Below are 17,013 nucleotides of genomic sequence, written 5' to 3'. Positions count from 1 at the left end.
TTATTTATTTTAAGATTGACCATGAGGGTTATTTATTGTTTGTTAAATTACTGCAGGAAAATAATGGACCAGTTCCTTCCCCCTAGACACTCAGCATTCATAGAAGAAACAAAATCAGTGTCAAAACCAACACAGTGACATCTAGTAAAATTATATAGACAGACAGACATATACACATGCACTATTTTTTGCTCCCCAAATTTAGCCATTGATTTTCCATACAGTGTGAAATCCTTAGTCTCCAAACTATATTCCCAATTGCACAAATGTCTACTCCTTTAAAATAAAGACAATCCATCATCCACCCACCCTAGAAGCCTTCCACACAATTAAAACCTTTCACTGGTTTCTAAAAGCTCAAAGTTTACAGAAATGAAGAAAAATAGCACCAGACCCTAATCATGCCACATACTGTACATTCAAACATTTCCCCGATGTGCCACTTGACCTTCTGGTGTGTGAAATCCTTGGGCTCAGATAAATTAATCTGGTAACAAAAACCAAACTCCCTGTTTCAAAATTTCCTTTTCCCACCTTCCTTCAGCCTTCTGTGCTAGCAACTGCCTCCACAGATACATCATTACTCTTATCTGACCCTTCTTCGTTCTCACATGCCATCAAATCCCTTTCCTTCTCTCTCCTCCTTTCCCCTTCCCCCCAGTTTTGTGCTTCCAGAATTACAGAAGCATTTTTCCCAAATCATGAGATAGTGGAATTTTATAAAATTGTTACAGGAAAAAAACCCATCACACACACACACACACACACACACACACACACACACACACCAGCTAGGGTTCTGTTCTGTGCCTGCTATTCTTTCTTTTAAAAAGCATTTACATAGTTACTAATTGTATCACTCGTGTCATATCTTGGGCAGCTGCCACTGATTTAGGGCGTAAGGAGTCATGAATATTCTACCTATGCAGGATCTGCAAGTGAGGTATCTGTAGTGCTTCTGAAATACAGCACAGTGCACCAGAATATGTGCTGCACTGAATAAAAAATAGGAAAAGGCTCTTGCCGTTTCCTTTCTTTCTTTATGACATGAAGTGCTTATGTGTATCTATGCTTCTCAAAGAACCAACAAAATATCAAACAAGCCTTATTTTAAGTAGTGATTAAAGTTGGGTACCATTCCACTTCTTTCAGGCTGGTAGAACTGAGTCTGGCCTAGCAATCCCATTTCCATTTTTTAAACCCACTTCAGGCACTGCATTTAAGCACAGTTTATTACAAGGACATGGACAGACATTTCTTCTTTGAGGTACCAGGTGGCAGACTTTGTGATAGCTCAGGGTGGAGTCTGTTGCTTTTTGCATGTCAAAATGTGAATATTAAAAATTAGGTTTGCAGAATATTTTAGACTGGATATTTTGTTGTGTCTGCTAGAATGAGCTAATCTTTAAGGATAATAGTAGTAGTAGTTGCTAACTCCTGGTGGTGAGAGCTAGGGTGCTGAGGTAGTTAGAGTGTTAAAACAATAAAGTAATGCAAAATCCTACAGTAATATTCTTGACAAATGAGGCCTTCAGAGAACTGTAGAATACAGTAAATAAATGTCTTGTGGAGGGAATAAATTGAGGATAAGAATGCTAAACGTTGAGTAGCACTTGTGCCTGACAAAATTAACTTTTCATCATTATGAATACCTGCAAGAAATAATTGTATTTTGTATGTAATTCCTCTCCCCTGAGATTTATACCAGTGGCATATTTACAATGGAATATCCAGATAGATGTACAAAGATTATGACTGTGGCTTTGTTACCCAAAGGAAGATTAAAATGAGGCAACTTTTCATGACTGAGATAAAATGTTAACGCTAGTATTTTACTAGTTTAAATTTCAGTAATAAATTCAAATGTCTTAATCAAATGGGCCTCATACCTCTCATCTTTATTCATGACAGCTTTGAGCTGCCATGCCTCAAAGTTTACATTGCCTAATATGGTTCTTAAAATATTGTGGTACGCTTTACTCAAGCTTATTAGAAACGGCAACCACTATTGGACAAAGGCTGCCATCCATTTGACACAGTTGTGTTAGCTTTTATTATAGGCCGCAGTCCATAGACCACATAATCTAGAGTACCTCCTTCAATCATATCATATGCAGTTAAATGTTGAGAATCACTGGGTTTGTCCGCAGGCCCCAGACATCAGGCTTTATTTTATCATGTAATTATTCTAGATGTTGATAAATAATTTACTATGGCTATTATCCGCCAGGCACCACTCTTGTTCATGTACATCCATTTTAAATAGTGATTGCACAGCAACAGCACTTGATGGGACTGTGATCAGTAATTACATGAAACTCTCTAATGACGTCTGTGGTCTGTTTTGAACAGGTTGTATCTCCCTTAATTGTTTAATTAGGTGAAGTAAAAAACCGAATGCAGCTTCACCTTCATCAGAACGCATCCAGAGTAACAAGATGAATGTTGCATAGGCTGTTTCATTTATGCTAATCATAGTTTCAGTAATAAATCTACCGTTAATTTTTATTTTATTTTACATAAGCTGTTTGTATTTATGAATGCCAAAATAAGTGCAACAACACAGCATTGATTTTTGCGAGTATCCCAAATGCTATGTAGGAGAGGCCTGCAAATATGGCCTGGTGTTTTATTTTTAAAAAATAAAAGTGATTTTTAAAGATCTGCAAGTTTATTTCGATGTAAATTACACTTAGTTCAGTGAATTCACACTATCTGAGCAGATTGCATTTATAGTTTTACAGGACTAACCTGATGATTCTTATCACATCATCTAATAGAGAGATTGCGTGGAAGTGAACTGAGCCACTAAAAAATAAGGTAGTGGTTTCAACATGTTTGGGAGACTCACTATATACAAAGAAGACAGTGAATTAAAGAGTTAAATGAAATTGATTTATTTTAATTAAAAAACCCTGAAGTCTAGAAAAGATCTTGAAGCTTCCAGGTCTTGTGAATGTTGTTCGCAGTTGAGCAGATAAAGATAAAGATAAGAAATGCTACAGTAACTTCCCACTCCCATCTCCATCTGGATATAGAACTTATTTGTTTCTTTTCTCCCCTAGTCCCCACCTTCCCAACCAAAACAATGGGCAGTTCCATGATTTCAGCATAGCTGTGCTTGGGTTGTAGTGTGCAAGTTTCAGAAACAAAACCCAGAAACAAAAGTCAGCAGTATAGACAGGAGTTTCTGCACTTTCTTTGTTCTTGTATAATATGGAAAATGTGATGCATTTATTTTAGATCCTTAAACTTTTTTTTTTTTTTTTTTACTTACTAATACTAATACCTACATGCTCTATTGCTTTTCCAGTGCCTGTTAAACACATTCCTTTTTCAACAAGCCTTCTAAAATGTTTATCCCAGTTGGTATATGTTTTGGATTTCAATTCATTCTATGAATGTGCTGTTGTCGTTTCAAACTGATTATAAAAAGAGAATTGGTTTTATATATGTCACTGTTTTATGTATGTTCTTAGATTGTGTGTAGATTGACCATTGTGGCAACCTGTGGGGAGTGTTGCATGGAAAACTTTGAGCTGGAAATCTAAATGAACCTTAGCTGCTTTCCCAATCTAGAATGAAAAATTAGTGGTGATCTAAAAATTGAGCAGGGGTATCAAGAGGTGATCAGAAACATCCTCTATTATTTGCCATTTTAGCTGACATCACTTTTGTTTCATATCTTTCTGCCTTCAACCCCCCCCCCCCTTTCACCCCTGTAACTTGCATTTTTTGTATTAAACAGGAATCTCCTTAGGCTCACAAGAGATGCCTCCCCATTCACTCAGCAGTTTCCGTGTTCTCACATTAAAAATGGGAAATCAAACGTGGTGGTGACCATATCATCACTCCCTGATATTTTAAAGGCCACTGAAACCAAATAGCATTGAATCCTTATATGGTGGAAATAGTTTGGAAAAAGCTTTACTTCGATATATATTTTTTGCAATAAAATTGTCAATTTGCTGAAATAATGTTCTCCTTGTTACTATTTTCTGCCAACATAAGAAAATGTGAGCAAAAATGGGTCATTTTATTTTAAAAAAAAAATTAGTTGTGGAGAGTTTGTAGGATGGGAAGAAAATTGTCACATAAGAGACTTGAGCAGGCTTTGGAAAGCCATTTAGTACTAAAAAAAATTTTTTATTATTAGTGACAGCTTGCTAGTTATACTTTATATATCTTTCCTATGTTTTCTCTAACCAGGATGTTCACTTTTCAACTCTGGCTTCCTAACAAGCAGCAGATTTCTTTTAATTTCATATTCTGTATAAATGTGTGAAATAATAGGTGAAGTGATTTGGCATGGGAAGTGAAAAAATGCAGTGCCCTTCACAATTTAAGATACGATGAAAAGAGAAAGATGACTCACAAAGAGAAAAGGAATACATAATACTTGGTGAAATTTATGCCTTACAGGGACAATGTGACAGTAGTTGTTAAAATAGCTAACAATTTTCAGGAACATCCCCACCCCAATATAACTGATTGTATCACTTCATAAAACAATAGCGGCTTCGACCATATACTATGATATTATTTGGATGGTTACTTATTTGCAGCATTATATAAAATGCTCATCTTCTTTTCATTTAATGGTAAAAATGCCGAATTTGTTGCAACTGTTTTAGGAAAGCTGTAGGTGGATTTCACTGAACATTGCAATTCCAATTTTCTAAAATTTGTACTAATTCATTCAGAATCACAGAACTGTCCAATTATGCTGATCAATACGCAGAAGCCAAATACTGTTGCAAAGAGGGGATGGCTTCTCAACTGGCTTTGTACCTTAAAGGAGAGTAGTAGTATGCCTTGTAAGATGGGTCCACCAAAATATTAAAGACTTAAAGGACCTTGCAAATGGTTGCGCTTCGAGGCCCCCAAGCCCTTCGCCTGAAAATAACTTCACACTGACACATAATTTTTGTTTAAGTTATTGGGCAAAATTTAGGCCACAACTTTATTGATTACAGCAAAGTGAGCAGTGTTGGCTTAGGCATTGGCAACAGACTATAACTGACTCTGGCTGGAAGTCTGAAAAGGTAAACACCAAACGAGGGAGCAACATCAATGAAGACCAATGAAGCTCACCCCGGGGTTCCTGTGGTCCTGACATGGCCCTAGCCATGTCCCCTCAAGCCAAGTCCCCTCAAGCGGACTTCGGACTAGATCCAGGACCCCCAGATTCCTTTACCGGAATACCCTTATTCATGGAGGGGCAGGTGATGGCTGCACCTCCTCTCCCACACACTTCAATAAGCCAATGCCTAACCGCCAATCCTTACAAAGTTGTGACGATTGCTAAGGGGGTAGGCAAAAACCAAGTGGCTACATCCAATCTGCCAAATGGAAAAAAAATCCTACCCAGCCCCTGCTCCAAAGCAGGCAACCCAATCCAAAGCAAGGCCAAAGCAGCAGCACCTAAAATTAGGGAGGGAGGGAGGGCGTTCGGTAGCACAATGAAAGTTTCCCCAGTTACGCCGTGCTGCCGCTTTTATAGGCCCCAGGAATCGCACAAACCACCCTGATTGGCCCAAACAGCCTGGTACGACCCTGGGGCCCAATGGTTAAGGCTTGGGCCATGTCCAGCAACAACTCTCCCAGCGGGGGTGCCCACACGCAACCAGGACCCTCATTAAGGAGGATCCCATTTGTCAGAGTACAGGCAGTTCCCAAGATAAAATCATGGCAGTTCACAAGATAAAAACACACACACAAAATTAATACAAAAACCAATAGCCCCCTCCCAAAATAACCCCCCTCTCACAGTAATGCCCCACCCTTTCATAATTCGTCTGCTTCCTAGTATGGGGTTCCCAATAGAACCCCTGGGACTGTGTTTTGGATGAGGAAAGGAGGAATTGTTCCATCTAGCAAGCTGAAATGCTTCCCGTGGTTGAACAATTGCCTTAACGTCATCCTGAATTGTTCCCTTCATTTCTAAGATGCCGCCTCAAAAGCTATTTCAGATTGAGCAAACATGATATGTATGTGAAGATCTGATAAGATCTTAATTGCACTGGCCAGCTAATTGCTTTATGGCCCCAATTAGCCCCAGCATAATGCGGTCCGGCACGCTTCCCAGCCAAGCTGCTCTCAGACCTTCTTCTTCTCCGGTTTCGCCTTGCAGAGTAAAAACACAGCGGATCAAAACTGTCGCAGTCTGCTTCAGATCCAAACACACCAAGCACTGTGTATGTCCAAATTCATCAGTTCTTTATTGCAGCAAATATTTACAGCTCAGCATTTCCCAAATTCTCCTGGACTGCTAGCATTCATGGCGTCCTCTCTCAGAGACACAGACAGAACAACAAGTAGAGCTCCTCCCTCCTTTCAAACGTCAGAATGGGAGGCACACCTCAGAACAAAACATTAACCCAGTAAGTTCTGAACCCCAACACCCCCTCTTGTCGAGCATTCTGACAAGACCTGTGGATGTACCTTTGCAGACCTCTGTGAGATCAATCCCTTCCCCAATGCCTTGCGCCCTCTCCTGGCGTTCCTGTCAGGCATCTGTGGAACATCCTCACAACTCTCAGATTCGCACTGTGCGAAACTCACCCACGCACCTGTGGCCTGATACCTCTCAGGTGGAATTCCCTTCGTTGTGCGACTGGACCGCCTGGGCACAAACTCAGGCACTTCCTCTGACTCACTGTGGTCAGCAGGTGTGTCCTTTGCATCCTGGGATTCCCCCTCTGACTTAACACGTCTTCGAATCCTTGGAATTACCCTCACAGGAGAACTAGGCTCACTCTTGGGCTCCCTTTTTACAACTTGTGGAGATGCCCCATCCTGCTCCTGACTTTGGTCAGTGAGCTGATCGTCATCAGCAGACTCAGCCCCTGGCTCTCCTTCCTCCTCATCAGAACCTTCCTGCTCTGAATCAGAAAGACATTCTGAAAGAATATCGCGTCTGACAGGGGTCTTTGACCTTTCCTCCTGCTTACAGAACTCAGCGTGTTTACTGATCAGCAACTTACTCTGATCACCTGACGGATATGCAAACCTCCATGCACGAGCCGTTGGCTCATACCCACAGAAGATCATTTTCTGGAACTTGGGTTCACCTGGCCCTCGCAAAGCTTCAGGCACCGGCAGCGAGGCCGTTGATCCGAACGCACGGAGGAAGTGAACCTGCGGTTTCCTCCCGTGAAGCATGAAAAACGGTGTGTCTCCTACCACTGAATTGTAGGACCTATTCCAGGTGAAGCTCACATATTTAACTGCCTCCATCCAAAACTTTGGAGGTAACCCAGAATCTGACAGCATCACCTGTGCAGCTTTAACCAGAGCCTCACTTCTGAGCTCTGCCACCCCCCTCTGTTGAGGAGAAGTCACTGTGTGACTTATCCCTTTCTTGTGAAAGAACATCTGCAAAGCAGACCCAGTAAACTGTGAACCTCTGTCACTAGCAATTTCCCTGACTCTGGTGGAGAACCTTAGTTCCACCTCCTCAATCCAACGTCTAATCAGCTGTGCTGCATCTTCCTTGGATTTGAGACCATGTGTCCAGGTGTTCTGCGAAAAATCATCCTGCATCGTCAGCAGAAACCTGGCCCCTCCCAAACTTGGTTCCTTCATGGGACCCAACAGATCTATGTGCACAAGATCAAAAGGTTTTGTGGTTACCCTCTCCACCCTGGGGTAACTGCACCCTCTTACCTTTGCCTGTCTGCAAGCCTGACAATCTAGGACTCTTGCACATTCCTCAATTTTACAGCCTTTGGAAACCTCAGGTAGCACCTGTAGTTCTTCAAGACAGGCATGAGCTGTCTTCTTATGCCACACACAAGAACATGAAACATGAGTGGGAACTGTAGCACGCAGGGCTTGTGCTTTCTCAACCTTCCCCTCACCCTCCAGGGACGTTTTAAGAATGAAGAGATCATTCTGCCCCTTTGCAACTCTGACCAGTTGCTTCCCTCCTTTGGAGATTGTACAAACATCGTGTTCAAAGCAAACCTTAAACCCCTTTTTCAACAAATAAGGCACAGATAAAATACAGTGTTGCACTCCTGGCACAATGCAAACTTCCATCTGCTCCTGCAAAACAGAAAACAATACATTTGCAACATTATTCACATTTTTCTTTTCCCCACTTGCAAACTGAACAGTTTTCCCAGCCGGAATTGCCTTGCAATTCCACATCTCGACTGCAGGGGTCTCTGGGATCAGGTTGCAGTTAGCTGCTGAGTCAATTACAAAACGAAAATTAGTGTGTCTCTCAGAGCTGTCCTCAAACAAAGCCATACTGGCAACAAACGTATCGCTGCCCCCTCTCTTTGGGCTTTTGCAGCAGTTCTGTCTGGTTGTCTTGGCAACCAACTCCCCCTTGCTCAGGACCTTGGCAGCTTCCGTAGAAGTAGCCTCCTCCGTTGCCTTGGAGACCGGCCTGGCCTCTGCGTTCCCACGCGACTCTTTAGGCCTTATCTTCACTTTGTCCAGGTGGCCGACCTTGAAACGCCTAGCTCTACGCCGCTTTCCAGACTTTGCATGACGACGACGATCACCAGTGGAAAAATACTGCCCAGGGCTCCTTTCAGCTGGCCTGGCCCCCCTTCTTCCGGAAGAGCACTCTGTGCCAGCCCTGCCCTCGCTGAAACTGCGTTTCACTTCAGCACTCACAGTGGAAAACTTTTGAAACTTGCCTTTGGAATTCTCAGCCCCCCCGACTTGCACCTCAGGGACTGGGGCTACAGCCATTTCTAGGCTCTGCATGACTTCTCCAGGGCTCTGGCATCCTGCTGAAGTTTCACACAAACTTCTCAGCACCTCCCAGGCAGCCCTTGCTGACTTTATGCCCTCCAAACTGGGCAAAAATGATGCATGTACGCATGCTTTTAGCATAGCAAGCTCTCTTTGCATTCTCTGCTGGCTATCTTCAGGCAACGCAGCCTCAAAGCCTGTAACGTCTGTCCCTTCAGGACCTGGATTCAGGGGAAGTGGTTCTGTCTGGCTTACATCCCAAAGCCCAGTAACCAGAAACCAACCCCTTACTCTTCTGGACCAGGTTGCCCAACTTCTTAAAGTGAGCTTCTCAAGCGGAACGTCCTCAAAGACCTGGCTGTCTGCCATTCTCTCCTCTTTCCCGGGGCCCCAGCTGCTGTACTCACGTTTCACCAGTCAGCTCTCCGGCACCCGATTCTTCACAGCTGCTTTCCCAGCTCTCTGCCTCAGCAACTCTTGCCTCTTGCAGCAGGCAGAACACAGAACGCAGACCTCTGCCGCTTCAGTAGCGTCTTCCAGCTATTGCCAAGCTGGCTTCAAACTTCAAAGCTCACCGGCAGACTCCCAGCAACAGTTTTATTAGCGGTAATTAGGTCCTCCATAACCTGTGAAGATCTGATAAGATCTTAATTGCACTGGCCAGCTAATTGCTTTATGGCCCCAATTAGCCCCAGCATAATGCGGTCCGGCACGCTTCCCAGCCAAGCTGCTCTCAGACCTTCTTCTTCTCCGGTTTCGCCTTGCAGAGTAAAAACACAGCGGATCAAAACTGTCGCAGTCTGCTTCAGATCCAAACACACCAAGCACTGTGTATGTCCAAATTCATCAGTTCTTTATTGCAGCAAATATTTACAGCTCAGCATTTCCCAAATTCTCCTGGACTGCTAGCATTCATGGCGTCCTCTCTCAGAGACACAGACAGAACAACAAGTAGAGCTCCTCCCTCCTTTCAAACGTCAGAATGGGAGGCACACCTCAGAACAAAACATTAACCCAGTAAGTTCTGAACCCCAACAATGTAAAGATGCACATCTCTGCTCAATTTTTGGGTGGGAGGGGTGGTATGGGGATGTTTCATTTTTGCTTCTGCCATCTGTTTTATTGGTGTTTGGCCTTAATTTTATGGTGCTGATTGATTTATTGTCAATTGTGATTTTAATGTTATTGTTTTCTCCTCGCCTGGAACTCTTGAGTAGGCAGACGTCGGATATCGCAAACAAATAAATATGGGCAATTAGCACTCTCGTAATGTTTCTGAAATACTGGTGTAACCTTCAGATACTAGGTGGTGGTGCTGACACAGCTATTGATGCCCTCTCTTCTAATCATTGACTTGTGCTGTTACTGCAAATCTTGAAGGTTCATATTTTGCAGTCGTGGAATATAGAAAAATGCTATGTGAGAATAACAGAGTGCAGGTCACTGGGGCTCCTGATTGTAGCTAACCTGTTATACCATATCAAATCTCTAATTATCTGCTTTCTGTATTTTAATGTAGCATTTTGTGATCCCTCATGTGAGAATGGAGGAACATGCATCACTCCAAATATCTGCTCCTGTGTTTATGGATTTGTGGGTCCTAGATGTGAAACATGTATGTGCATCTGTTTTTATTTTGCCTTTCTTGAATTTAATTATTTTCTTTGTTGACATCCCTGTATTTTCAACAAATTATCCTAGAATGCAGCCTATGTTTAGTTTTCATAAGTGTAGTGGACACTGTGGTAAGGCCATGCTGTTCATCTGACCTCTGCTTGATCACATCACTGCTGCTTACTGGGAGTTAGAGAGGAAGTGGTGGTGGTGGTGGTAAGGTTGGAATTGTGCAAACACACCAACAGGAGTGGTATATTGGTTCTGCTGGTACATTTGCCCTGTGCCAGTCTCGCCAGTGCCTGGTGAGCAACATCAAGATGACTGAACAGAGGCCTTTTCAATAATAATAATAATAATAATAATAATAATAATAATAATTTATTTATTTATACCCTGCCCATCTGGCTGGGTTTCCCCAGCCACTCTGGGCAGCTTCCAACACAATATTAAAATACAGTAATGCATCAAACATTAAAAGCTTCCCTAAACAGGGCTGCCTTCAGCTGTCGTCTAAAAGTCTGGTAGTTGTTGTTCTCTTTGACATCTGGTGGGAGGGTGTTCCAAAGGGCAAGTGCCACTACTGAGAAGGCCCTCTCCCTGGTTCCCTGTAACTTGGCTTCTCGCAGTGAGCGAACCGCCAGAAGGCCCTCGGCACTGGACCTCGGTGTCCGGGTAGAACGATGGGGGTGGAGACACTCCTTCAGATATACTGAACCAAGGCTGTTTAGGGCTTTAAAGGTCAGCACCAACACTTTGAATTGTGCTTGGAAACGTACTTCAGTACCAAAACACATCTGAGTAGCAGCTACAGTCTACAAATATATTTAAGTTTGAATATCACCCCTGTGCTGTGCTTTCCTAAAGCACATTACAATTACCGTATATAAGAAGTCTGTCCACCTTGCAGTGCATGAGCACTGATAGAAGAAGCCTTGTGTACAGTAACATTTATGGAATTCAAGGCTATGCAAGCAAATGCAAAAATACTCAGACAAAATAAAAAAGTAGCAAACTTTGCCATTAAGGTTCAAACTATTGTTAAGGGTGGTTAGCAAAATAATTTGCCTTAGAGCAAAAGCTGTCTATATTACCTTTAAACCACAAATGTATATTATAGTGTTGGAATAGCACTCTTTGCTCCATGTTTGAACACTAGGTTACCCAGGATGGATTATATGCACTTATATTACTGGAATATTTAAAAAGTGTCTCTGTATAAATCCTTTCATAGTCTATAATTCAACAGGAAACAAAAGGAAGTGACATATCATTCTCATTTCAGTTTTAGTAGTAAATGGGGTAAGAAAATTTCCATAGCTGCTCTGGATTTTGATCAGCACAATTTGAAGCAAAAAAACACAAACCAGTACTTTGTACTTTGCTCAAATAACCTTGGACTAATTTCTTCTTTTAGTGGTATGTAATAGGCATTGTCACAATGGTGGGAAATGCATTGCACCGGATGAATGTGAATGCAAACCTGGATGGAGCAGCCCTTTGTGTGAGACAGGTAAAGATGTACAGCATAATCCTTTATAGCTTAAGGGTGCAACACCCTCACTTGGCAATGCCCATCCATCATTTGTCTAGGTCCAGCATGTACTTCTAGCAGAGTCCCCCTCTCCTTCTGTGTCGTCTGTTTTGAAAAATCAGAGGGCTAATTGGCATCGTTTAAGCTCCACTGTTCAGTCTCCTTATGGTTCTGACTGCCTAATTTATATTTATAGCCAGAATTGACAGTATATCACATGTGGGTCTATTTATTGTGAGTGAGGGATAAAAGTCCCTTTAGACACCATTTCCTGTCCCTGTGATCTGGTGACATCTATCCTATCACTAGTTCTTGCTCTTGCTCCAGGATCTCAGATGCCCTTGACCATTATGGGACTTGTGCCACTCCCACTGGCCACTAGTTGAACATCACAGTCTGTTGGCTCCTTCTGCCGGTGCATAGGAAATGCCATTGAGAGCTCAGGAACTGTAGCATGTAGTTCTTGAAAGAGCATGTTTTATAGGGGCATCTCTCTTTGGTTCTACAAGTCCTAGAGCTACCTGCAGAATTGTTTGGTGACTCCCTCTTTTCCAGAGAACCTAAGGTTCACTTGTCAATATTGTTTGTTTTGGTAAGGACCACCTGAGCCCATACATCCCAGTTCTATGGTTGAGATCATCCAGAGGAGCACTGTTAGTTGTTCCCTGTATTACAAAGGCCTTTCAGAAGATATTTGGAAGGTGTCCACACTTTTGACTTTTAGGCATCTCCTGAAGACTTTTTTTTTTTTTTTAGCTCACAGGGATGATTTCCAGCTATTGAATTTTATTTTTGATTAACCAGTCACTTGAGGTTTTTACACACACACACACACACACACACACACACACACACCTGAAAGATCATATATAATAAAAACATTACAGCACCAGGCCTTTCCTTAAAAATAAGTGGTTATAATGGAGAAGAAAGTTCTAAAGGGCTGGTTGTGGCAAATAGCTGATTCTGTAAGTTCACCCTATCTGTACTTATTAACCAGTCACTTTAATGATTATCTGATTATTATTTTTTCAAACAGCGCTTTGTATTTTAAAATTGTATGTCTCCCGGATACAGTGGTATATAAATACTTGTATGTATGTATGTATGTATGTATGTATGTATGTATTAATTTGCAGGAGTGTCTGGTGCGGTGGGACAGTGCTGTACTACCAGCCTCCCAGCTGTGGTGTTGCTGCTGCTTGCTGAGACAATATGGGGCAGGCATGGTGGGAATGTTGAGGCTGCACAGAAGCAGCAGAAGTGAATCTGGTGCACCTGCCAGTGCCCCCATGCAGTCCTGATCTTGCCACTACTCTTTCCTTGCCCCAGTAATCAGTAGCAATGCAGCTGTCAGGAAGGCGGCAGCACAGCATTGTCCCCCTGCCCCGTACATTCCTGCTGTTATACTGTTGATTGGTTTCAGAAAATCTCTGAGACTGGCAGATTGCTGTCTTTTTCAGCCCCTGCAAATCTTTTCTGCAATAACAATGTGTGTGCATTTAGGGATAAAAGAGACACACATTTTTATTAACGTACTTGAGCACAATTAGTTTCAATGGCAATTAAGTGAACCTTACTTTCTCTAGATTCTGCCCATAGAGTGCTGTCCTGCATTGTTTTTGCCCCACATATAATGCTCATGGATTTCAGGGGAGGATTATGCATGCTGAAATGATTATCTTATTCATATAAACTACTAAGCCTGTCGCAAGATGGTTTGTTCGGAGCAAATGACAAATCTTGAATTGCATGTTTATAAACCCTCTCATTTGATCCACAAACCAATAAAACAAGCCTGGGTTCCCTTAAGGTGTTTTTTGTCCAATAGGAGACCAAGATGATTTGTGCACACAAATGCCGGTTTAAGTGGTTTATAGATTTTCTTGACAGACTCCTCAAATCCTTTACAGCAATGCTAAAATGCAATGCACACCTCTTATGTGCTATGAACAAATGGAAGTTATGTCAGCGTATGGAAGATCTCAATAGCACCACATTTCCAACAAGCTGGGAAAGCCTAAATTGCTTACGCTAATCCCCCTTCCCCACTCCACCCCCCAAACCACTGATCAGTCATCCAAAACTGCCCAAAGAGGAACACATTATGCCTCAGGAGTACAAGCCCACCTGAGAGAAAGATTACAAAACAATTAAGAAATAAAACACACTGCTGGTATGGGGGGGATGTCTTGATCACAGTGAAGCACTGTTTTAGGTGCCATTTTGGATCGTGACCCTTGTTTAAAACAAGGATTCTTTATTGTTTATGAAAAACCAGGAATAAAAATGTATGGTTGTGTACTAACCAATGAATTTCTCCTCAATTGTATGCAGCTGTTTGCAATCCGGTTTGCCTAAATGGTGGGACCTGCATTCGGCCGAATACGTGTGCTTGCCCTCATGGTTTCTTTGGACCTCAGTGTCAATTCGGTAAGGTGGAAAAATAGAATCCCATTGGTGAAAATATACCTTTCCTCTACTTTAACATCTTCATCAATTATTTGCTACATCCACTTGCATCACAGTTTTATCCAGAACAAGTCACCTACCGTGTAGCCGGCATATTGTAGAGGATGTGTAGAATAATGTCTCAACTGAAAGCTGTGTGATACATTCTATACTTTCTTTTCTGCAACAGAGTGGAATGTGTGAAAAATATATTGAATGTACCATTGCAAACGGATTTGCAATGTGTAATTAACTGAACTTCAAAGTATATGTTGGCAAAATGTTACACAGTATAGAAGACAGCGTTTTATTATTCCACATCCCAGTATGTTCACAATTATAGGAAATAGCCTGATACTTACCCACATTAATCTAAATTCAGTGTACATGAGAAGGGCAGACTATAAACTACTTCTCTTCTTTTCTTCTTTATCAGGGGCTGAACTTTCACTAACTGAGTTGCTTTGACACCCATAGAAACCGTCTAGCTGGTTCTTTTCTTCTCTTATGGGGGTGGGGAGCGGAGGCATCTGATATAAGCTTTTGGTTACAAATGCATGCATATTTTCCCAATCTTAACCTAATCTAATCACAAAAAGACTGTGTTTGCATGTCACAGGAAACATGGTTCCCACTTTACTACTCCCTACTAATGTGTGAGAGCAGTCAATAGTTTTTTTCCTGTCACAGATGTTTTAGTTACTATACAATTTATGATATATATCATTCTTTCCTGTTTTGTTTTGTGCATTTTTAGAACACTGCCAAAAACAATCTTCATGTAGTGTTATTGACTAAGGCAGGATTTCCCAAACTTGAGTCTCCAGCTCTTTTGGACTATAATTCCCATCATCCCTGACCATTGGTCCTGCTAGCTAGGGATGATGGGAGTTGTAGTTCAAAAATGGCTGGTGATCCAAGTTTGGAAAACCATGAATGAATGATTTGCAATGGAGTTTTCCCTCATAGGGTTTTTCTTTCTGTCTTTTTCACCAAGTCTGTTTGGAGGAGGGAAGATGCATTGGGAATATGGCATGGAGGAGAGGGGCTTTAGCCCTTTGTGTCCAGGTCATATGAACTGCAGCACCTTAATTCAGTGTAAAAACATGACAATTTCCCTCTCCCCCAATGCCACAGCAACTTTTACGGCTAGAAACAAGCAGCCGTGGAAACATGAGCTACACCAATCTGGAGTCTTGGATATTATTCTAGGCACTGCCTTGCTGGTACTGCATTCCATAGCATCATGCTGCCTAGAGATTATGCTGCAGTTCCCAGTCACATTAGTAGTGAGGCATTTACTTTCTTTCTTTGCTTTTTCAAATTAGCTTTCTGCAATCCTCCTTGTAAAAACAATGGACAGTGTATGAGAAACAACGTGTGCTCCTGCATGGAAGGTTATGTTGGAAGAAGGTGTCAGAAAAGTAAGGGGGTTTTTTTTGCTTCTCTTTAACTTTTCAAATATATCCTGCCTTAGAAATGCATTTTCACCTAAGGAAGTTTATTATTACCAAGCACGTTAAATAGGACATTTAGCTTGGATTAATGTACTAATCTTCAATTTTTATATCATGGCACGTATATTGGCAGCCTCACTACAAAAGGCGGTACATCCCATTACCAGAGGTTTGCTTAGACCATGTCCCAGTGTATTAATGGCGCTATCATGGCATCAAAGAAAGGGAAGCGCTTAAGCCTATTTTGTTCTGATCTTGTCTATGTATATGTTTAAATTCATTTCAAGTGAACTGAGCAAATCTGCAGGGTGAAATGAGCTAATTAGATGGCATTAAACTTAGTGAGGAAAATTATTAAAGCCCAATCCACAGCCTCTGACTAAGACCATCTAAAATGTCACTGTGCTATCTTTCTAGCCTAATTAATAAAGTTAGCTAATAAGATTTTTGCTTTACTTCTTTCTTCCTATCAGTCATAATTCTCTCTACACCTTAGCATATCTATTCGCATTTGATTCCCGTAGTCTTATGGGAGATTTGTTATTTTGGCAGTTGTACAAATTCCACAGCAACTCCCTATGTCTGTCATACAGGGAATTTAAGACAGGCGAAAATTCATTCTCCCAAACTTCTCTTGACACGCACATAAACCAGCTTGAAAGTGGCAAGGAGGGAACTGTGAAGCAACCACACATGGCATGAGAAGGCTGTATATTTCCAAAGGACTTTTAACTTTCAGACAAAGAAAAAAGCAGTTCAGAATCCCCCTCCAGCCATGCAAGCTGCCTTATTCCCCATATTGCATTGATTATCCCTTCAGCTGAGAGAACAATGAAGCACCATCCTTGCTTTGTTGCAAAAATACACAACTAAATAGAAGCCCATGGCTGGAAGAACCTAGAAGGGAGAAATGGTGGGGAGGGGAGAGATAGATAGATAATGCCTTAAGTTTGACATCTAGCTGTAAGGTCAGGGTACATTTAAAAAGTGCTGTTTCTACCTTTAAAATATATTGCTTCCATTTCTCAAAGCAGACCAGTCAGTATTGTTGCAGTTCTGCCTGCTTACATGGGAGGTTTCTCAGTCAACAGCTCTGAAGAACCGTGAAATGCTGAGATGTTTCCCTCTCTTTTAGCTAAGTGTACCTACTTAAACAGGGACGCAGGTGGCGCTGTGGGTTAAAGCCTCAGCGCCTAGGACTTGCCGATCGAAAGGTCGGCGGTTCGAATCCCTGCGGCGGGGTGC

At 41.9% G+C, this 17,013-nt stretch overlaps 1 protein-coding gene across 1 annotated transcript in view; it reads left to right on the top strand.

Annotated features, from left to right (window-relative positions):
* LOC307226379 (von Willebrand factor D and EGF domain-containing protein-like) overlaps positions 1-17,013 on the top strand; it is a 201,864-nt gene that overhangs the window by 149,920 nt on the left and 34,931 nt on the right. The window contains exons 23-26 of the mRNA XM_079995170.1: positions 10,232-10,327; positions 11,744-11,839; positions 14,198-14,293; positions 15,640-15,735. Coding sequence (XP_079851296.1) covers positions 10,232-10,327; positions 11,744-11,839; positions 14,198-14,293; positions 15,640-15,735 — 384 coding nt within the window. The remainder of the gene's footprint in view (positions 1-10,231; positions 10,328-11,743; positions 11,840-14,197; positions 14,294-15,639; positions 15,736-17,013) is intronic.

This window comes from Podarcis cretensis, assembly GCF_951804945.1.
Source record: "Podarcis cretensis genome assembly, chromosome: 1".
NCBI classification, from domain to species: Eukaryota; Metazoa; Chordata; class Lepidosauria; order Squamata; family Lacertidae; genus Podarcis; species Podarcis cretensis.
The sequence above is the reverse complement of the archived record's forward strand: the minus strand, read 5'-3'. Positions and strand labels throughout refer to the sequence as shown.